At 43.9% G+C, this 23,132-nt stretch overlaps 1 protein-coding gene across 2 annotated transcripts in view; it reads right to left on the reverse strand.

Annotated features, from left to right (window-relative positions):
* The window catches only part of SNX13 (sorting nexin 13), a 117,177-nt gene that overhangs the window by 53,794 nt on the left and 40,251 nt on the right, over nucleotides 1-23,132 (reverse strand). For both annotated transcript variants that reach the window (XM_066585354.1, XM_066585353.1), the window contains exons 4-8: nucleotides 19,493-19,582; nucleotides 13,965-14,086; nucleotides 3,755-3,876; nucleotides 2,462-2,563; nucleotides 7-95 (exon numbers count right to left, since the gene is read on the reverse strand). In XM_066585354.1, the coding sequence (XP_066441451.1) occupies nucleotides 7-95; nucleotides 2,462-2,563; nucleotides 3,755-3,876; nucleotides 13,965-14,086; nucleotides 19,493-19,582 (525 nt within the window). The remainder of the gene's footprint in view (nucleotides 1-6; nucleotides 96-2,461; nucleotides 2,564-3,754; nucleotides 3,877-13,964; nucleotides 14,087-19,492; nucleotides 19,583-23,132) is intronic.

Genomic DNA, 23,132 nt, shown 5'->3' on the forward strand with positions numbered 1-23,132 from the left:
TCTCACCCGCACAAAGTATCGCATGATCTTGTTCTGGAAGTCTCCAGGAGGTAGCAATAAATACAGTAAAACTTCACATAAATCCTTCAGAAACCCTAGAAACACACAAACACGGTTAGGATACATCCTGTCTACTGGGAGCCTAAGCAGGTCATCATGGATTAGCAAACCAACAGAACTTACAACAGTAGACAAAAGTTGTTAATTAACTTTTGTTTTTAATCAAGCGGATGCATTTTCCAAAAAAAATGACCTTCTCAGAATGCGATTCGCTACTTTCTGCTGACTCCGTATATATTAACAGACTAATGACATGGTGTCTGCTGGAAGCCTGTTAATGTATGTGTTCCCTTCTAAAGCACTTACAGGGACGTCAAGCAGACTTGGGGTGTCAGACATGGAAAACAGTCCAAGATGTCTATGGGTTTTGTGTGGTATTGCTGTTCCAGCTCCATTGAAATGAATAGGGCTCAGCTGAAATACCATGCACAACCTGTAGATCCTTTTTTGGAAAAAAACAACTATGCTTTTAGATCTGTGGACAAGCCCTTCAATCTGTTTAAAGGGGTTCGGATATTAAAAAAAAAAAAAATTTACTTACCTTGCCTGGCCAGGACTGATCATCAGTGATCTCCTCTCCATCGGGCATCTTCCTTTGCAGCTTCAGGAAGCAGAGCTGTAGCGGTTAAAATGACTGCTTCCGACTCTGCTCCATCTGTCAGTCACTTCCCAGGTCACCGGACGGGCCCCACGTCACAAGCAGTGCTGTTCTGTGCATGCGCAGTGGAGAGGCGGCCCGTTCTGACTCCTGTCAGAGGGCACCTGTCTTCTGCGCATGCACGGATTCCGGGAGGGGGGCGGCATGTCGGAGGAAGAAGAAGAGCCTGCTGGGAGATGGCCTCCAGAGGACAACAACAACAGAAGAAAAGGTAAGTATAAGGTTTTAGTGCTTTAGCAGCTATAAATCGTGGGTTCCCTGTGTCCATTAGGCAGACCAGGGAACAATGGCTGCTAAAGCATAAAAACCTTATTCGTGTCAGAACCCCTTTAATGCTAAAACAGGACATCTGCATCTATAAACACAACATGATTTAAAGGCTATGGATAAGGTTTCTTTTTTTAAGTTGGGGTGGTGGTGGTGTGTGTGTGTGTGGGGGGAGTAATAGTGCTCATAGTTGACAAAAAGTTCCCTTTAAAGGCTAGGAATATCTTTTGAGGGACTTTTCTTTTACTAACATGCATGCATTTTGGGCTGACAATCGTTTTTTCAATAGGATCTCATTGAAAATTTAGCAGTTTGTCTTCTGCAGCTTCGACATGTCACTGTACATAGACACTGCATCCTAAGGACCCTTTTAGATGAATGATTATCCTCTACTCACAGGAACGTGCAAAACTGAACAATAATTGCTCAGTGGAAACACTGCCAGCAACCGAACAGCAAACAATAATTTGTTGGCTTATCGCTCGTCATTCACCATATGCAAGCCTAAAAATCAAATGGCGCCCGGCCCGTGTATAAAGGCAGTAGCTCATCTCTGACCAACTGCCTGTTCACCTGAATGCAGGCGGTGGCCGGAGGAGACCTCTGGTGCGCTTCGCCTCTATTCAGTTAACAAGCACAGGGGCGAGAATCGTTGGGACGGCTGTAACGCACTTAAAGGGGTTGTCCCGCGGCAGCAAGTGGGTCTATACACTTCTGTATGGCCATATTAATGCACTTTGTAATGTACATTGTGCATTAATTATGAGCCATACAGAAGTTATAAGAAGTTTTTCACTTACCTGTTCCGTTGCTAGCGTCCTCGTTTCCATGGAGCCGACTAATTTTCGGCATCTAATGGCCAAATTAGCTGCGCTTGCGCAGTCCGGGTCTTCTTCTTTTCTCAATGGGGTCGCTCGTGCAGGATGCCGGCTCCGTGTAGCTCTGCCCCGTCACGTGCCGATTTCAGCCAATCAGGAGGCTGGAATCGGCAATGGACCGCACAGAAGCCCTGCGGTCCACCGAGGGAGAAGATCCCGGCGGCCATCTTCAACCGGTAAGTAAGAAGTCACCGGAGCGCGGGGATTCAGGTAAGCGCTGTGTTTTTTTTTTTTTAAGTCCCTGCATCGGGGTTGTCTTGCGCCGAACGGGAGGGGGGGGGGGTTGAACCCCCCCCCCCCCCCGTTTCGGCGCGGGACAACCCCTTTAAGTGCCGAATAGTCGTCTAGTGTAAAAGGATCGTTAAATTGCGGTCTCCATATACAGTGATAAGTAGAAGCTGCAGAAGACAAAAACAGTGAAACATGTTTAATTAAACCCTATTACAAAAACAACTGCCTATCCAAAATACATGCATTTAAATTAAAAAAAGTTTTAGTTTATGGTGCAGATCGTTGATAAATTCCCTTTAAGTTTAGAAATAAGCTTAGGACACATTACAGTCAGGAAAGTTTAAAAACCACAAGTGATTCATCCCACCTTCCTCATCTTTGGAAGAACTGCACACGAGGTCACGGCAGACAATTTTCTCCATTTCAACTTCAACCTCAAAAAAAGTATCTACAAAATCTTCTGCTGTGTCTGCAAGTAAAACACAAATGAGGAAGACGGAAAACAAAAGTTGGAGCTCGCCAATTCAGCAGTAATTCTATGCAGCCCTGCAATGTTATAGTGTGGAAGGTTCACGATCCTGTACAAAACACACAATTCAGACTAGTAAACCAATAGGAAACCAAAAAGGGTAACAAGGTCTCCTACTGACAATGAATCAACACTGAATGGAAGCCTAATAAATAAAACATACTCTGTGCAGACTGCAGAAGAGGATTAAACCACAGCGGCAATGTGGGGATTTTAAGACATCAAGTACTAAACAAACGAGCTTTGTGTGCCAGCGAGCAGTTACTTGCCCCCGAAATACAAGAACAGTACGGTTTATACCCCCCTTTGTAACAAAAGCAACAGTATTACTCTTGGGGTCAACTAAAAAGGCTATAACGTTTAATGCAGGAATGTAATAAGTACAAGCAAGCCAATCATGTTTTAGGAACGCTGGGTCTTGTAGTCAGTTAGGCCCGGCTCGCACGGACGGGTCATATTCCGCATGTGAAAAATAATTGAAAATGATCGCGGATGCGAGCGTTTTTCCATGCAGATGTATACTATAACACAGCGTATCTTCTGTGCGGACGATAAGCTGCAGCCGGCATTCCATCTTTTCTATTAAAGTTTCCGCCGCTCATACATAATGTTAATTGTGTATGGGCCACAAAACACATCCATTGATTTCAGCGTGGAATCCGCGCAAAAATAGAGCATACTGCGTTTTTTATTCTACTTGCAAAAAATGCACTTTCTATCTGCACGTCAGCAGATTGCAGAATACGCAAATCAATTCCGCCCATGTGAACCTGGCCTTAAAGCGTACCTCGTTTGTTCACTTGTGTCAGCTTCTTAAGAGGCTTTCCCACAAAAGTAACTGATGGCGTATTGCTGGGATCTGCCATCACATACTGATAGGTGGGAACAGACTGCCTAGACTCTTCAAATTGGCAGTCCAGACCCCCTGCAGGGAACCAGGATGTCGCCAGCGGAAGAAATGCTCTAGATGCCCCCATGCATTCTCTGGACTCCCGTGGGTCATAATGTAATGGCATAGTGTGGCCAATGAAGGACATGGCCCGTTAATCAAGAATTTAGGAGGTTTAATGAACACTCAAAATTCTATTCATGCTTTAGAAAGATAAACCCGTTTTCCCGTGGGGCCGTTACCTTTCTTTTGATCTTCTTTCTCTGCCATCCTCTGTTGAGCTTTTCTGAATACTCGGAGGTGAGTGGCAAAGTCATCTACTAACCGGGTCGTAAAATAAGGCTGCCAGTCAATTTCTTTAGACCTTATAAAACAAAGAAATACTACATTACAACACATAACGATGCCTGGACACAGTTGTTATACATCATATATGACTGAATCCATCTCAGTAGTTCAACTCAAAGCCTTTTCATTAAGTATTGGAGAAAATAAACTCCAAGTTTCTGTGTACAAGAATGGCAAATAATGAAGTAAAAAGGCAGAGAAAGCACCTAAACCAACATTCAGCGCCAAACACAATATGCATATTATATGTATTCTTATTCCGGAAGAAAGGTGCTTCTTAAACATAGTAAAACAGACAAATGTCCATCCAGTTTAGTCTATTATTTCACCCCCCCCCCCTCCCCCTACGGCCAATGTTGATCTAGAGGAAGACAAAAGCCCCAATGAGGTAGAAGCCAATTTCTCTCACTACGGGCTCCTAGCATTGCTATGGAAAGCAGCCCCCTGAACACCGAAACGCGTTGCCTGTTACGTTTTTCACAACCGGTGGATTATGAAATAAACCTTGGACTTGATCCAACACACCAGCGTGTACCTTCATCAGTGATTGGAGTCAGCACGTCAAGGAGGGGGCATCTGTTTGCATACCCCCCTCCTTCCCAGTAAGTGTCTTTCTTATACTACCACTCGCCTTTATGCTTATCGCTAAGTATAAAGTATATCCACGCATTCAATACAAGTACCACGTAGCACGGAGACAAATTTTTCTCTAACAATATTGTGTTATATATTTAGAGAACAGTGGATGGTCTGTTCTCTAAATACATCACTATTGTTCTCCAGCAGGACAGCAGCTGCTAAAGAATGTTATCAGTACTGCCCGCGGAGAACACAGCGTGCGGCCCCTCTTATCAGGGACAATGGATTTGATGCTGACCTGAAGTCAGGGATGGATGAAAAGTGCATGGTAAGTGCACAATGGGCGCACATTTATACATAATGATTATCGCTCAAAAGATGGCTTTTGAGTAAATTTTGAGCGATAATCGTTGTGTGTAAAAGGGCCTTAACTCCCCGATCACCAACCCTTCTGAAGTAATTGGTGACCATAACATGTAATATTGCTACACTCAAGATGGGCGTCCAGGCCCCTCTTTAACTCTTATCAAATTCCTCATCAGCACATCCTCAGGCAGAGAGTTCCATAGTCTCACTGCTCTTACAGTAAAGAACCACCATCTATGTCGGTGTAGACGCCTTCTTTCCTCTAGACAAGAGGTTCGCAAACTTTTTGCTCCATATACCACTTGCTGATTTTTTTTTTTTCCATAGACCCCTGCCGGTCTAAGACTGAATTTCCTTAAAGGGGTTGTCTCGTGCCGAAACGGGTTTTTTTTTTCTCAACCCCCCCCCCCCCCCCCGTTCGGCACGAGACAAGCCGATGCAGGGGTTAAAAAAGAACACCGGACAGCGCTTACCTTTACATCTCATGCACCCTACAATTTTTTTTTCTTGCTGGGACCTGGTGATTTTTGCATTTGAATCTTTTTAGGCAGGTCTGCACTTCTTCATGGGTTAGACTGGTGGACATTTAGAGGAGAGTTTACTTTATCACTCTGCATCTCATCTAACATTTCATTTTCCTCCATGATTACACTGAAAAAAACTGTTTAATAGATTTGCTTTTTTATCACCCACTACAATTTTTCCTACATTATTTATTAAAAGGCAAACACTTATAGCATTAATTTTTTAACCATATATATAATTGAACAGTTTAGGATTAGTTTTATTCTCTTTGGCAATTAATCTTTGTCTACACCTTTGCTGCCTTTATCTGCCTTTTACATAATTTATTTTTTCCTTATACGTTGTTAGGGTTTCTTCGCTCTCTTCTTATTTTAGTAGTTTAAATGCTTTCTTTTTGTGGTTTATTTCCCTCTTTACATCTTCATTGAGTCACGTGGGTTTTCTCCTATTCTTAACCCTTTTATTCCTCCAAGGTATGAACCTCTCACCGTAAGTATTTAATATGTTTTTAAAAAATGTCCCCTTTATTGTCTGTACTCTTATTTCTGAGGATATTGTCCCACTCAATAAGGTGAAGGGAACCTCTGGCCTGATCGAACTTTGCCTTCCTAAAGTTTAGCATTTTTATAGCTCCCCAATAAATCTCCCTTTTTAAAAACAATTGTAAAATGTTATTATGGTCCCTATTTCCCAGGTGCCCCATCACCTGCACCCCTGTTATTCTGTCAGGTCTGCTGGTTAATATTAAAGTCCTAAATGGCCACCCATCTAGTCGGGTCCTGTACAAGTTCGGTAAGGTAATCAGCTTTAGTTGTTGACAGAAACCTGTTACCTTCATGAGATCCGCAGGTTACAGCTTCCCAGTTTATATCTGTATAGTTAAAATCTCCCATAATAATTACATTTAAATATAGAAAGGAGAAAATGAAAAAGATGAACCCAAATCATCTTAATTAATTGATAACCAGCACATCACGTATTTCATGGGACTCATCACCTTCTTCAGAAAAAGCTGGAAAGAGTACAGGGTTGTTATTTTATAATCATATCCTGTGCTACACAGAAGAAATGCAGTACTTCTGTGAAGTACAGGATATGATTATCCAACTATTTCTAAAGAAGGGGCTGGGTCCCTGAAGCTGTGTGCTGATTATCAATTAATTAAGATGATTTGGGTTAATCCTTTTGCCTTAAAGCACTTTACATAACAAGGGTAGCGCATATGGTCCTTCATTTTCTCCTTTTTATGATTGACCATTTGGTAATTGGACTGCCAGCACCCTACTAATTATTCTCAAAAAGATCTTTCTCGCTACCTGGAACACATTCTTAACAGGAATTGCTCCACCTGCTCTTCTTTTGGATTCCATAATAATTAGCTCGTTGTGATTTGCTGCTTCATCTATTTGCCCCAGTAATAGATTTTCAGTGGCTTATGTTATATTTGGTGGCCTATAGAAAACCCCTTTGAGTATTTTATTACTGTTTTTCCCTCCATGTATCTCGACCCATAGAGACTCCATATGTTCATCTCTCTCACATATATCTTCCTTAAGTGCGGGCTTTTAACAGAATTTTACATAAAGAACCCCCCTTTCCCGTTCTGTCTTTTTACGATCCATTCCAAACAGACTGTAACCCTCTAGGTTCACCACCCAGTCACAGCTTTCATCCAACCAGGTCCCAGTTATTCCCACTATGTCATCGTTTTTCTCAGATATAATTACCATATTTTTCGCTTTATAAGACGCACTTTTCTTCCCCCCAAAGTGGGGGAGAAAAGTCAGTGCGTCTTATAGAGCGAATGTGCCGCTTGTTCGCGCAATCGCAAACATTCGGCCAAAGAAACTCAGAATCAGTTCTCTCTCCTTTGCACTGCTGCCCGCTGATTGGTGGTGAGTGCCGGTGGGAACAACTGTTGCTCCCATTCCTCCACCAATCAGCTTGACCCCTTCCTCCTATGAGGAACTGCTGACAGTTCTTTCATTATTGCATGACAAAGCTACCTTAGTCTCCTGCTGCATCCATCCAATTTTAGAAAGATGTCAAAGCAGAAACGACGAGCATATAAAATCCCTTTTAAACTGGAGGTATTGAAATACGCCAAAGAACATGGGAACAGAGCAGCTGAGAGAAATTTTGGGCCGCCTCCAACAGAAAAAATGATACGTGAATGGAGGAAACAGGAGGAGGAGCTGCAAAAAGCAGATAAAAGTAAGCACACTTTTCGTGGGTGTACTGCAAAATGGCCACAGATAGACGTGGAAATGAAAGAGTGGATAATACGTCACAGGAACAACGGATTTTCAGTCTCTACAAAAATGATCATCTTTGAAGCCAAGCGTCTTGCTGCAGAGAAAGGCATTGAGGACTTCACTGGATCCACATCGTGGTGCTACAGGTTCATGAGGAGATGTGGCCTTGCTATGCGCACCAAAACTAGGATTGCGCGAAAAATGCCTAAAGAATATGAAGCCAAGATTGTGTCTTTTCATAAATTTGTAATTGATGCACGAAAGAAAAATGGCTTTGAAATAGCCCAGATTGGGGATATGGATGAAGTCCCGTTAACTTTTGATGTTCCATCAAACAGGACTGTTGATTTGAAAGGTGAAAAAATCCATAACTGTGAAAACCTCAGGACATGAGAAAACGCATTACATGGTTGTGTCGTCCTGCTGTGCAGATGGCACCCAACTTCCACCAATACTAATCTTCAAAAGAAAAAGCATCCCAAAAGAGGCGATCCCACGAGGAGTTATTGTCCATGTTTATGAGAAAGGATGGATGGATGAAGGTGGAATGAAAATATGGATCGAAAAAGTGTGATCCAGACGCCCTGGAGGGCTTCTGAAGAAACCTGCCCTACTAGTACTTGACCAGTTTAGGGCACATATCAGTGAAAACACAAAAAAAATATTTAAAAAAGCAAAGACTCATCTAGCTGTAATTCCCGGGGGGCTTACCAGCCAGTTGCAGCCTCGGGATGCTTCTATTAACAAGCCATTTAAAGTTTTCATGCGAAAGGAGTGGAACAAGTGGATGGCTGCTGGCAATCATGACCGGACACCCACTGGACGGATGAAAAGGCCCACTATCACTCAGGTTTGTGAGTGGGTGAAAACATCGTGGCTGGCTGTGAAGGAGGAAATTGTTGTAGGACCCTTCAAAAAATGTGGCATCAGTAATGCCTTGGACGGTTCTGAGGATGGAATCCTTTATGAAGATGCTGACACCAGGGATAGTGAGTCACTGATCTTGATAAGTTCGGACAGCAGTGAGGAGTTTTGGGGGTTTCCTGATGACTAGAGATGTATTGTTCTAAAATAAAAATCTCTGCTCATCTGTTAATTACAGTAATAATAGTTCTTAATGCGGCTGTTGACTGACTGCTGTTCATGTTTACATATTATTCTGTTATTTTATTAAATATTTAAGCCCACTTTTTGGTTCAAAATATTTTTTTCCTACTTTCCTCTCTCTAAGGCCGCCTGCAGACGGGCGGGTCGGATCCGGCGGCGAGAATTTTCGCCGCGGGACCCGACCCCAGCGCCTGCAGGGAGTAGCGCGCACTCACCCGCGCCTGGCGGCCCCGGCTCTTTCATGTGCCGCAGGCCGGAGCCGGCGGCCGGGTGAGTGACGTTTCTGTGCGAGGCTCCGCGAGCCCCGCACAGAAATAGGACATGCCGCGGTTTGTTTGTCGCGTGACATTTCGCGCGGCCAAACCCCGGCCGTCTGCATAGGAGTGCGTATTGTAATGTATTCCTATGCAGGCTTTCAGTGGCGGAAATCCCGTGGATAATCCCGCCGCGGGATTTCCGCCCGTGTGCAGGCGGCCTAAAACCTAGGTGCGTCTTATCATCAGGTGCCTCTTATAAAGCGAAAAATACGGTACTTCCACTTTGGCAACCTTATTGGTCAGACTTCTAGCATTAGGCTGCTCTCACACATGCGTTCAGAAAACGCTGCTCAAAATCACTGCATTTTACAGCTAATTTGAGTGGCGCTTTTGAACGCATTATACAGCGTTTGATAGCACTTTTTAGCACATCCCATGAGGTGCGTTGAAAAAGCACAAAAAAAACCACAAAACAGACAGCGCATGAAAATCGCGGTATTAGAAACACCACATTCGAGCACAAGTCTGTGAAGCCCCATTAAAATCAATGTTGGCGAGGTACTGTGGCGCTCGCGACACTGCGCTAATCGTAGAAAAAAACGGGGAGTGTGAGAACGGCCTTTTTACAGTTTAGAAGGTTTTGGTTATTTTTTAATTTTCAGTGTATCCCTATTAACTGTTCTGCCAGTACTAACACCTCCCACCGCTGCATCTTTTTCATTACTTAGTCCCAGGTCACAGTCTACACTATCTTCCTCTCTATCTCTCTGGTTGCCCTCCCCCCAGTTCCTAGTTTAACCACTCCTCCAATCTTCTAGCCATCTTCTCCCCTGGTACAGCTGCCCCCTTCCCATTGAGATGCAGCCCATCCCTAAGAGTAGAGCCTGCAGCCGACAGCAAAGTCAGCCCAGTTCTCCAGGAACCCAAACCTTTCCTTCCTAAATCAACTCTGGAGCCACTTGATTGCCTCCCTAATCTCCCTCTGCCTTTCTTGTGTGGCACGAGGTACATGCAGTATTTCAGAAAATACTACTTTGGGAGATGTTGCCCTAAGCTTACATCCTAGTTCTTTGAAATCATTTTTAAAGACCTTCCACCTACCTCCAACTTTGTCATATACATGCGATTTTTTCCCCCAGCTATTGGAAACAAATGGGCAAGCGTTCTGTGGGCTCACATAAAAAAAAAAATGCACATGTAAATCGATCCATTGAGAACACTAGGGTTTATTTCAGTGCAGGTTTTGTGCGTCTCGCAAGGCATAAACTCGCCTGTGTGAATGCCCCCTAAGGCTAGCTTCTCACGGGTGAGTGAGATATCGGGCAGCCAACATACGATTTCCCTGCGGATGCGAGGAAGTAAGAATCCTCTGCCTTGGCTGTCAGCTGCAGTGGATGATTGCGGAGTGTCTCCCATTGTTTTCAATAGGGAGATCTTGCATTGCACTCGCGTGCACCTAGCACGCAGTGCAATGCTGCCATCGGGCCCCATTGAAAACAAGGGGCGATGCAATGCAGAACGGGAAGGGACACACACACACAAAACACTCATGTGTATGACCCCATTCAAAAGAATGGGGTTCATATTTGTGCATCGGCCGGGTGAAAACAACCTAAGGATAACTTTCAAAATTCACAAAAAATTAAGCCTTTGACTGAAGATAGTCCACATGACCAAAGTTTACTCTAAAGTTCCCTGCAATTGTTTCACTTGTATGGGCAGGTAAAGCTTTCGGGACAGCTGTCTGTGGGACAGATGTCGGACGCTCATATGCCTATATGTGACAGTCGTTCAGATAATTTAGGTAGGGCTCGCTGGAGATCTCTTCCAGCCGCCGACCTTCATTCACTGCAAACAGACTGCCTGTTTACATGAGCTGATTGTGGTTTGACTTTTAGGCAAGCGACTCCTGTAAGCAAGTAATTTCTTGCTCAATGCCCCGCCCTATTTCTAGAGATTATTTGGGTGATCATTGCCCCGTGTAAGGGTACCTTAAGTAGTCCCACTGTTGGTCATTAGGGCTTCCTTTTCTTCTTCCAGCTCTCCTCCGTACATAAAAGCACAATAGGAGGAGTGAATGTCAGCTGTTGGCTGAATACGGACTTCAAGCTTTCAGATTTCCCGAACATCTTCAGCAATAGATTAACAGATGGGAAATCCCTTCTCTCAGGCCTAATAGTGTAACAGCAGTGTGTATGCCTGGCAGCGGCGGATACAGGGCACATTAAGGGTTATCTTTGTTTCTAGAAGAAGAGTCAGAAGTGTGCTTACAAGGACCCATCTTCCCCTGGGCCAAAGCTCAAGAAACAAAAAAGGGGGAGAAATAAGTAATAGGATCAGCTGTACATATATCAATAAACCAAAGGCATTGGACAACAGATATAAAAAATAAACCTAATTAATGTTAAAGGCCCCTCTGCCCGACTAACCTCAAATGAAGGCCCAATGCACACGGGCGGATTTTGGCTGCGGAATCCAGAGTGGGCGTCCGTCTCCAGATTCCACAGCAATAACCCTCCATAAACATGCAATGTAAAAGCGGGTTTTCATGCCCACGAGTGGAAATCAATTGCAAGTCATCTAACATCACAGGCAGGATTACACTGACAGGTAACACCTATATGTAGATAACAGGATCCACCATTCACAGTAGATATAAACTGGGACTATCTACTCCACCGCCTTGTAAAATCACCTTCACATAAGTCACAGGACGTCTAGAACAGTCTGCCCTACAAGTCAGTCAAAATTCAGCAAAGGCAGCGCTCCAGGCACGAGGTAAAGAAAAAAATCATGCAAACATCACATGTATCCACTGTGTGGTGAAAAATATTAAATAACTGACCCTGACATGCCCGGTCCCCCTGAACAGGGAAGGTCCGGCACGTCTCTAATCCAAGTGTGCCGTGTAACCAGGGTATTTCCGTGTAATATATCCGACCGGGTCCACCGGACATCCAACAGGGAGAGCGTCAGCGAGAGCCTTTAGTCTTTGGATGTTATCAAGACTGTTCTCTAGTAACTCACTGACTGCAGACAAAAGGCCCACTTACACACAACGATTATCACTCAAAATTTGTTCAAACAATGTCTTTTGAGCGATAATCGTTGCGTGTAAATGCTACCATCGCTAGCTTTTCAGCATAACAATGATTTTTAGTTCAGCATAAAAAACATTGTTCAGCCGGCCAACTGATAGAAGGGACCGCACGCTGTGATTCTTCACGGGAGCGCTGATAACATTGTTTTCAGCTGCTGTCCCATGGGAGAACAATGGAGCTATATGCAGATAACAGACCACCCGCTATTATCTGCATACAGCAAAGGGAGGCTCATTTGCACGCAAATGAAGCTAATTAGCCACAAATGAGCATTAGCGCCCACTAGTACTTTATGCAAAATAATCGCTCAAACTGTCATTCAAGCTATCTTTTGAACAAATTTTGAGTGATCATCTTTGCGTGTAAATGGGTCTAAAAACTTTGGGAATTATGTGCAACTGGAACATAAAATATACTAAAACACCAACCAGAGAAAGTAAAAAAAAAAATCCCATAATCTCATCTGTACTTTTGCCCCATATTGCAATTGAAACAGAAAAATATAGTAAGATCTTTGTGTCCCACTAACTTTCAATTTTTCCTTCGCACTCGCAGATACAAATTGTATTCCATGAGCGGAGGAACCATCGCAGCTTGCTCTATTTTGCCACGCACAGGCTCCATTGAAGTCAATGGTGGTCATCAGACCCGCACCCCAGACGCAATTAACATTCTGAGAGACAGCAAATACAAAGATAGTTGCAGCACACCAGAAAAGATAGGAGATATACTCACTAGAGCCAAAATATAGATTTGTTGATGCAGCGCTGAAATTGGACGCAGACCCTTCGTCCAAAAGGTATCCAAATCCCCAGTCAATGTGGCTTGACAAAGGCTGTCAGGAGTACAGCCGAAACGTTGCTGTTGTTTTATGCGAAACGAAATAAAGGTGGAGTTTTAAAGCTCATCTTCTGATTCATCTTTCTGAAAAACCCCCGATGCTGCTGACACATTGACTGGGGATTTGAACATTCTGAGAGACGGAGTGGTATATACAAAGAAAGAAAAAAAACCTGTACTGCGCATGAGTGATGGCGAGCCGCCGCGGTCATAGGCAATACAGTTCAAGCAGGTACGCAGAGTCGCCGAAATGCACTGCAAGCCTCTCGCATGAGGAATCCGGTCTGACCGTGTGAGCCCGGCCTTAGTCGGATTCCGTCTAAGGCCGCCAGTCTGACATCGGAAACGGGTCAGTGGAAGTGCTTTTTTTTAGTGTTTCTGTCAAAATGGACTTATTTATGATCAACGATTTGCGGAAGAGCTGGATCAACCCCTTTTTCCTCTGTGATTTTCCTGCACACATCTGGTCAGGCGTGGCTTATGCCGTCTCCTTGAAGAGTGAATCAGGCTGGTGAGCGGTTTCTTTTACGCTCTTGGTTCCCCCCTACTAAGTGATGATACTATATTTCATGGATGTGCCATTTACTTGCTGGTTGGAAGGGTCTGAATGCAAAGCCCCACAATCAATAAAATAAAGGGCCGACAGCAATATTGAGCTTCACAGTCACTTTGGATTTCTACCAGAAGACAAGGCGGCACATGCTGGTACCTCCGGATTGCTCAATTCACTCAAATCCCCAACACCAGCAAATAAAAGTGTATTACTACAACACACTGAATTCAAAAACTCCAAGAAGAATTAGTTACATATACCAGGACACTACTTTAAAAAGATATTTAACTGTACCATCTGTCATCTGTCAGGATATTCGTTTTGAAAGGAGTCAACTACTGTACCCTTTACTACTTCACAGAGCAAAGGAAAAGATTACATTGCTACTCGATGAACACTTTTCCAATTGACCATGAATAAGTAAAAGCTCGAAGAAGTAAAACAAGAGTTTCCCCAAAGTCCGTTGTGTGACCTCCCAGTCATTTCAGAGCATAGAGTACATGATAAAAGTGTTTACTTACCGGGTGGAAAATTGAACAAGTGCATTCTGAACAGTCTGCCTTATTTCAAGGAGAAATGATTCATCTTCACTTAGTGTGTAATACCAATACTGGATATAGTCCCTCAAGGAAAACTGGATGACCTGAAACACACAAATATTGGATAGGTTGGCAAAAAATAATAAGCGCAGGCAAAAATGTAAAGACATAAATTGTCTGGCCACAAACCCAATAGCACAGCTAGCATGAAAGGTCCTAGAGGAGCCGATCCCCCCAAACTTACCTACATACCTCATGGCACATCGTCTACTTATATAGGGATTTCTCTCAATGCCACTACTAGGCAACTAGGGCAAATTTGCCATTGGAAAGCCTAGGGCAGCCATGTGATCGGGGCTATAATGGGCTATACTGGTCATCACTTAACTTCCCCAGGTATAACCTTCAAAACATAGATAAAAGTTCACACAAGAGGATAAGATTCAGGGACAGAACTTGTTTTCTTATTACGGCAGGACAGGAGATCAATCACCCGCCACTTCCTGTTGATATCCCAGAAAGATGGCGTGGTGACCTTCGGCACTGGGGTTTACTCCACATTGCCATCAATGTAGCAGTCAGCGACTGGCTACCATGGTCACATGGAAAAGAACATGATGTCACTAGAACACGACAATTAAAAACTTTAGGGGTCAAAAACCCCTTTAAAAAGGGCCACTCCAGCAAATGCACATTTTTCCATCCCTTCACCTGGACGTCTTCTATGTGTATTGCAGTCACTTCCTTTCAGTGCAGCTATCTGTTTGATGCTTAATGGGCATCGCCATGCTGCTGAGATTTGTCCCTGCTTTCTCTATTTTGTGATATCAATCACCTGATGCATTAGCACAGCATCACACAACCAGCTAGAGGCAATGCCATTTCTGCCTGCTCACGGGACACCACCACTACCTTCTGTATTCTATATTCCCCTATATAAGCTAAGGATCATAAGTATACGGTCAGGAGGCTGAACTGTCTTCACCATTATAACTGTATGATAAGAGCCTCTAATCAGCAGCAGTAACTGTGATAGAAGTCTGTGTCCCCTCTAAAGTGCTTGTGTGGTACAGTCCATCACATAGGAATTATGCCAACTGATAAGCAGACTCATTTCGTTTCATGAGGATCCATTCAGCGGGCGCACAATGCGTAAGTGGTACTCCAATTTCAAGGGAGAAAGGTTGCATCCGTAAGCAAAAATCATCCGGCCGTCCACCAGTAAGAGTGGAAACAGCAGAGCGTGTCCGTGCAATTTTCACATGAAGTCCTCATAAATCTCCCCCTTCACTTTCACAATGAAGTTAGAAGGGAGCTGAATAGGCGACTACTAAACAGATGGATCGGCCGTGCAGGTTGTGAAGATCGTGGACTTCTTCCTTGGCTTCCACGTTTCCCGGACCTTACGCCTTATGATGTTTTTCTTTGGGGGAGTGTAAGGCTGGGTTCACATGGGCAGATTTGCAGGGGAATTTCCGTGAGGGAAATTCGCTGTGGCAACTCTGCCTGTAGCCAGTAATCCCGGAATTAGCCAGCATGTGGACGAGATTTTACAAAAATCTCGTCCACACGGTGTGGCCAATCCATCGCGGAAAAGCAGGGCGGAACCCAGCGTTGCGGCACAGATTTCAGATATGCAGCATGTCAATTTTTTTTATGCTGCGGCCTGGCTCCTCTCTATGGGGAGAGAAAACCACAGCGGAATGCCAGCGAATTAACCGCTACAAAACTCACAGCGAAATGCCGCGGGATTTGAAGCTGCACTCTTCCAGCAGAATTCCCACGTTTTTTTGGTGCAGCGAAATTGTGTGAATTCCGCTGGAAATCCGCCCTGTGTGAACCTAGCCTTAGAGTCTACATGCCCCCCTTACCACTCACCATGATCTGCGAGGACACATCACAGAAGCCATTGCATTACAACATGGTAGTACATGGCAGGAAGTTGACAACAGGCTCCATGTGTGTCCACTGACAAAGGGGGTCACACCGATCATCTCAGATGTGGAAAACATTTTTGATGTTGTGCAATAAAATGTTTTGCGTTTCTGTTTCCATTTATATCGAATTTATGTATCTGAGTGTCATTAAGGATGCCTGCAGACGGGCGGGTCGGATCCGGCAGCGAGGATTCTCGCAGAGAGCAGTGCGTACTCACCCGCGCCCCCGGATCCGGCTGTTTGATGTGCCGGCGGCGGGTGAGTGACGTTTCTGTGCGGGGCTCTGCGAGCCCCGCACAGAAATAGAACATGCCGCAGTTTGCTTGCCGCGCGAGATTTTGCGCAGCCAAACCACGGCCATCTGCATAGGATTGCGTTTGTTAACACAATCCTATGCAGGCTTCCAGCAACGGAAATTCCACAGGAAATCCCACCGCGGAATTTCCGCTCGTGTGCAGGCGTCCTAAATGTGAGTTACGAGTATCAAATTGGGAAGATCATTTGTGATAACCCTGTATAATGAATAAAAGGAAAATTACTGGAGTGGCCCTTTAACTGAAAGACAATATCTTCAATGTTTGCCCTAATATTTTCTTTTTATGATTGGCAACACGTCACGGTCACATTAAAAGGGCGGCTCCGTAACTAAAAGATTGACAGTCTTTCTTTGAATCAGGTGTACATATCCAATCATGTCAACAGGACGAGTACAAGGCACAGGCTGCAGGACCAGTGTTATCATGGAAGTGGGGATAAAACATGGGAAACACCTTTAAAACATGACACTGCTTGTTTGACAGAACAATGCAAAACCTGAAGGGAGTCGTCACCTACTTCTAGCGCTATGAGCTAAACTTATCGGCTGACAGTAGGAGACCCGCTGGATCCGGGGATGTAAGTTTTATACTTTCCTCCACTGCTGTTTCCGTGGTGCAATAGCTGACAACCACCGCTACCAAGTAGTCCGCCCATTATAACATTAGAACAGGTGGACTACTGAGCGATGGCTTTCAGCACTGATACCGGGGGAACAGCGGGAAATATAAATATAACGCCCATATCCTTGGACTTAGCGCCACTTAATTTCAGCCCATAAGCTTAGCTTATAGGCTAAAATTAGGTGACCCTTTAATGTCTACATAGACATCATTATCACCATCACTATTAGTAATACTAAGGCTGGGCTCACACGGCTGTAAGCGTAGAATGCTGCATTGGTCATGCTGTGTTTTATCGCTGTGGAGCCGGCCTATCACCGCGTATGGCAGCGAAATTGTACTGCGCATAGCAGTGCATCTCATGTACGCAGTCACACACAGTCCTGCTGGTTTTTGTTGTGTTTTTATTTTTCCAACACCATCGATTCGCAATGGGTGTATACACACCGCCCATACGCAATGTCGATTACACGACCATTGAGAACACTGGACTCTCACGTGCAATACGCCGCAAAATACAACATGCTGCTTTCTTTTTTGTGCTTGCGTATTCCGCAGTTCCTACATGCTAGTGTGAACAGAATGCATATGGCAATATAGTTATTCCAAATGACTGTAACTAACGAGGTGATGTATGAGGACAGTTGCCGATCATGAATGCTGACGGCGTGTTCATGTTTCTATGTCCTCAGCAGATTGTTACTGCAGAATTTCCTTTTTCATTGTCTATGTGAGTAGTTACTTCCTGTCTGCTTAACAAAAAAGCAGGTGAGCGGTTACACAATACAGAACACACAGCTAGTACGAAGCCATTAGACTATGTGTAATGTAACACTGCAAGCCCTCTGCAACTAATGTAATAGTAGAAACAAAGCCAGCTTCAAGACGCTAAGCCAGAGTTAGCTAGAAGCCACCAGAGGAGGTGGTTAGAGATGAGCGAACGTACTCGTTTAGGGCGTTTTTGCACTCGAGCACCGCTTTTTCCGAGTAACTGACTACTCGGACGAAAAGATTCGGGGGGCGGCGTGGTGGAGCAGGGGGGTAGCAGTGGGGAACAGGGGGGAGCTCCCTCCCTCCCCACCCTCACTCCCCTCTGCAACCCCCCGCTCACCCCCGAATCTTTTCGCCAGAGTAGTCGGTTACTCGGAAAAAGCGGTGCTCGAGTGCAAAAACACCCTAAACGAGTATGTTCGCTCATCTCTAGAGGTGATTCCATCCAACCAGTCTACTCGAATAAATGCCCTTATGGTCGTTTTATCATTCAGATTCTTGCTGAACGTGCGAATTTGAATGATGGTCATTCAGTGAATTCGCTACTGAACAGCGAAAGATAATTCATTCGCTTATCATTCATTGTTCAGTTTGTACAGGCATAAGAAAAAAAAATGAAGCGAAGATCACTATGTAAACAGGCAATCGTTCTTCTATGAATGGAGGTAGGCGGACACCTCCATTCACCGATCTATTAATGCTCCTGTGTAAAAGCACAGAAGTATTAACACCGGGGAACAATTTTGGACAAAATTTTTTGGGACTTTGGTTTTTTAGGTGATTTAGACTAAAACAGGCAAACTGAAAAGGTCACTCATCCGACCCTTCCCTAGTGCCCTGGATCACACTTTAATCATAACATAGAACACAAATGCTTGAGTTTTTTAACCACTTTTACCAACAGGATCAGTCATCAGAGATCACGGCAGTCCAGCGAACTAGCAGGCAATAGGCAATCCCCCCAAAACACGTCACCTGCTAGTTTGCTTGCCAGCCATGCTCTCCCATGATTGATCCTGTTGGTAAATAAAGTGTTTTAAAAGCTCATACCATCGTTGGAGCATCTGTGATTGGGGTATGATCTAGGACACCATAGGGGGGGTTGGAGGAGTGATATTTACTTTCCCCACGCCCCAACTAAGTGGTACTTCTTTGTATATATCTTCTTCTTCTCTGGAAGTTGTATGTCTGCCCATGAGTTTCCTTTTCTCTGTGTGCTCTGCCCCCATTGACCAAGGAGATGGTAACACCCAGTTGTGAATTTATACATATATTTCCAAAAGGAATAACAGAGGAACAGTACAAGTATGTACAGAACCAGAGGAGATGAGAGTCGATGGGTCCTCTTTAACCCTTTCCAATCCAATTTGTATCCTGGTTTTCCTGGGGGCTTACTCTTTTTCTGCCGTTATACAACGGCGCTATATGCTGGCTAAAGCCAGTACTGCATGAGGTGACACGTTGGATAGGCTCTGACAGCAGAGAGGCTGGCAATATACAGTAAGAGAACCCTGACGGACGTCTTCCAACATCGGAGCTGTACAGCCTTAAATCATAACGTCTTCAGACGTCAAACAGTGGATTGGAAAGGGTTGAAGCTTTATGAAATGATCTCCTTGTGCTTAATAGAAATATATCATCGCAGCCACATGGTGGGGGGTAGGGGGGATTGAGCTCTAATTACTGATATGAAAGAGTGTAAACCTGTATGGAAAAGAGATCATATAACTTCCCCTTCTTAAATTTTTTCTGATTCTTGGTCTAACTTATCATACAGGTTTTATTTATTTCTCCAAGTCTTCGGTTTTCAGTGTCTTGACTGTAAGAAGATTTAATAAAAGAAAAAAACAAGTAGGACACTTACTTGCTGAAGGGGTTCATCAATCATATTGGCACCGGTCACCCTTCTGTCAATCTTGATGGGTCTAGCTTCACGTTTCATTTCTTCTAAGACCTAAAGAATAGGAAAAGATTCTGTCACTGTAACAGCAGACAAAACTTCCACCATCACCACCGATTTGCAAGAACAGTTTCTAGAAATCTGTTAGCAGCCGACACCGGGGCATAACAAAACTTCCCGATTTCAGAGACAGAGATCAAAGATGAAAAATCTGTTCCATTCATTAGAAATGTTGGCGTTTCTGCAGCACATGGTTTTCTGCGAGCCTCATCACATGAATGGTACAGTTACGAAGTTTCTGTAGCCAAACCTGAATATTCCCCAACACATAACCAAGGACGGGGTGCAGAAGGCGTCGAGCTATCCCCATTGCCTAATGGTGTAATCCTGTGTTAAAGGGGTATTCCCAACTTGAGAAATCCTACTTAGCACCTCCTTGACATTTGACAGCAGTGGTAAAGCATGCATGCCACCATGCCATCTACTTCAATGAAAAGTGTCAGAGACAGCAGAGTTCAAGCGCTCAGCAAGCTTCAATGGGACTGCCGGCGATTGACAAGCGCTTAAACTCTGCGATCTCCAGCGGTCCCACTGAGGAGAAAGGCACGGTGGTGCACGTTCGCAGCCAAAATGTTGGGACTTGCTGGGGAAGATTTCTCTGAATCAGTGGGAGTTCCAACAGTCGGACCCTCACTAACTGGCAAGTTATCTAGGAGATGGAGTATTCCCATCTTAGCAAGTTAACTGCCTCAAGTGTTCTAACAGCGGTGTTACCCATCACTGTAATCCAACCTGATGAGAGGACTGCTGATCTCCCCAATGTACACAGTGGTAGCTAAAAAGTGACAGGAACGGTTAACCTAATATGAAAACTCTGTGGCTAATGGAGCTGTAATCTCCCTGGATTTTTTAAATTAGGGTAAGAACATGGAAAGTTAAGAAATTTTTTTTTATAAAAATGTATTTATGTATTACTTTTTTTTAATAACTGAACAGATTTATCAAAGCCTTTACACTGACTTCTTTATATTGAAGGCAACTCATTCATGAACTTTTTGCACTTAACTTTTCTAATGAGGACCAACTTGGCATTGTTCTTACTGCATTGAGAGAGAAACTAGTTCTGTGTGTTATTAAAGGGTCTGTCCGGTTATAAACTATTGATTGCTTATCCTCAGGACATGTCATCCATAGTAGACCAGTGGGAGACCATCACTCAGGACCCCCACCGATCAGCTGTTTGCCGGGCCAGTGCACCCATGAACAGAGCTGATTTCTGCAGGAAGTCAACAGCTCTGTTCTTATTGTAGTGGGCAGCCTTGGTATTACAGGCTATGTTCCCATTCATTTCAGTGGCAGCTTGGCCTGCGATACCGAGCCTGGTGATTAAAGTAAGAACGGAGCCGTCTGCTTCCTGCAGAAATCAGCTTAGTGCCCGAGCTTGCTGGTTTAGACGAACAGCTGATCAGAAAGTGTCCTGAGCAACTACTATTGATGACCTGTCCCAAGGATGGCCATCAATAGTTTACAACCTTTTAATAATTCTTTAACAATAAAAGTTGACTAAAGCATTGGCTTGTTTCGTAATAATAATTTCCTGCTAAATTAACTAAACATAGAAAACACAAAAATATTATCCCAGCACTTCCGCTCTTCCTCCACTCTGATCCAGTTTTATCTCGTATTACAATTAAAACTGAGAAGCATATAAAAGTAATCTTCTACATGTCCCGGGAGATCAGCCATGTCCCTCTCACTGTCTGCAGAGGGAGCCTCCCCCCTCTGCAGTGTCTAGGAAACAAATATTGTTAAACCACACCCCCTTTGCTAGGCCCGACCCCCGCAGACCATTCCCACCGAAAAATGGAGCTGATCAGCAGGAGATTAACCCAGTGTTCTCTGCAGGATATCCACAAGACTGTTAATATCAGGAACATGCAGAAAATCCTACAGCCTGACCAATAGTGAGGCAGGATTATTTCCAGTCTACTTTGATATGCCATTTTTAAGGTTTAGTGTTCTTGTAAAGGAATTAGTTTCAGGATCTCGGGGATAGGCTATTAATGTGTAAGGTTACAACCTCAGGAACCGCCTAACCAATCAACAGAATACAAGGGCCACACGCTCGCTGGAGCTACAGAAAATGTTTAACTTCACAAATAATTTGCTTTAGTAATTTGAAGTAGTTTTGCCTTGTTTCCTCAATTTATAAAGATTGCAGTTTTCCAAATATTACCTCTCACCCCTTGGAGAGTTTCTTTCTGCTACAATGTTAAACAGTTGAGCACAAAACATGTAAGGTGACATTCAGATGGCCATTTGCAAGCTGCACTTGAGATTCTTGGCCCAACTTCCTTCAGACAGCATACGGATACCCCATTGGCTGTGCCGTCCGAGCTGCTTGGATCCAGCATATTGCATGTGGTGTTCTTGCCACTAACCGGATGTGAATGGGACATGCTACGATTGCTTTCATAAGGACCAGAGGACCATGTGAAAGATTGTTCATTTGAACAGTCCCATTGATTTTAATGTTGTGTCCAGGTTTACTCAACTACAAACTCAGAGAAATCAGATTTTAAAAAAAAAAACAAAAAAAAACGCTCATGTTAATTAGTGCAGGAAAAAGTGCAGCTACACCCATGAACTCAGCAGACCTAACTTATGTGGCTATATTAAGCTACATGGTGATGAAGGTGATGAAATAAAGTGTAAAAGGTGCTTCCGGCCCAGAATACACCACAGTAATAAACTAGCATGTCAGTATAGCCCAGGGAGAAAGCAGAGAAGCTGGGAAAGTGGTGCAGCCCTTGTCACAAATTATAATGGAGACCAGGAACAGAAGTCTGACTCCTTTGTTTAACAAAACCAGCACATTGATGTGTTTGAGGGACACAGCCCCTTCCTCAGAATGGCTAGGTGGCACATGGCTCTTTAACTCATTGAGGACCCAGCGCCATAAATATACAGCGCTTGCTATACGGTAAAGGATTAAAGCTCCTGCAATCCAACAGGAGCAGGTCGGGTGCTCAGCTGTCAGACGCAGCCAGGGACCCAAAGGAGAAGTCGGAAACAGTTTTTAACTGCTTCTGCCTTCTCTTATAAAGGCTACATAACGTTCAATGAGCGACATGTAGAGAACGCAGAATGCGGAAGGAATTTCCTGCATGAAAACGTGATTGCTGGCGACTCCCAGCATGACAGAGCTGCAGGGTCTTAGTCGCCTGTCCAGCTCCAACAGCGTCTGCTGTCACACTAGAGGGAGGTTTCCCTTTGTAACTAGGATTCTCATGGATGCTCTACTTACAGTGAAAAAGTGTAAAAAATAAATAAATAAATAAATAAATATATATATATATATACACACACACACACACATATATTATATATATATTCTATGATATATATATATATATTATATATATATATATATTCTAATATATATTTATGCGCGTCCGACTTCTGACTCCAACGTAAACTGTCACCATATCTGCCCCATAGTATAAGATTGTATAAACTATATATCAAAAATGTCCAATACAAAATGGCGCAGCCATTACTGTACTTTATGTAACTAATATAATTTTTTTTTAACACTTTTCGT

The sequence above is a fragment of the Eleutherodactylus coqui genome, chromosome 12, assembly GCF_035609145.1.
Source record: "Eleutherodactylus coqui strain aEleCoq1 chromosome 12, aEleCoq1.hap1, whole genome shotgun sequence".
Taxonomy (NCBI): Eukaryota; Metazoa; Chordata; class Amphibia; order Anura; family Eleutherodactylidae; genus Eleutherodactylus; species Eleutherodactylus coqui.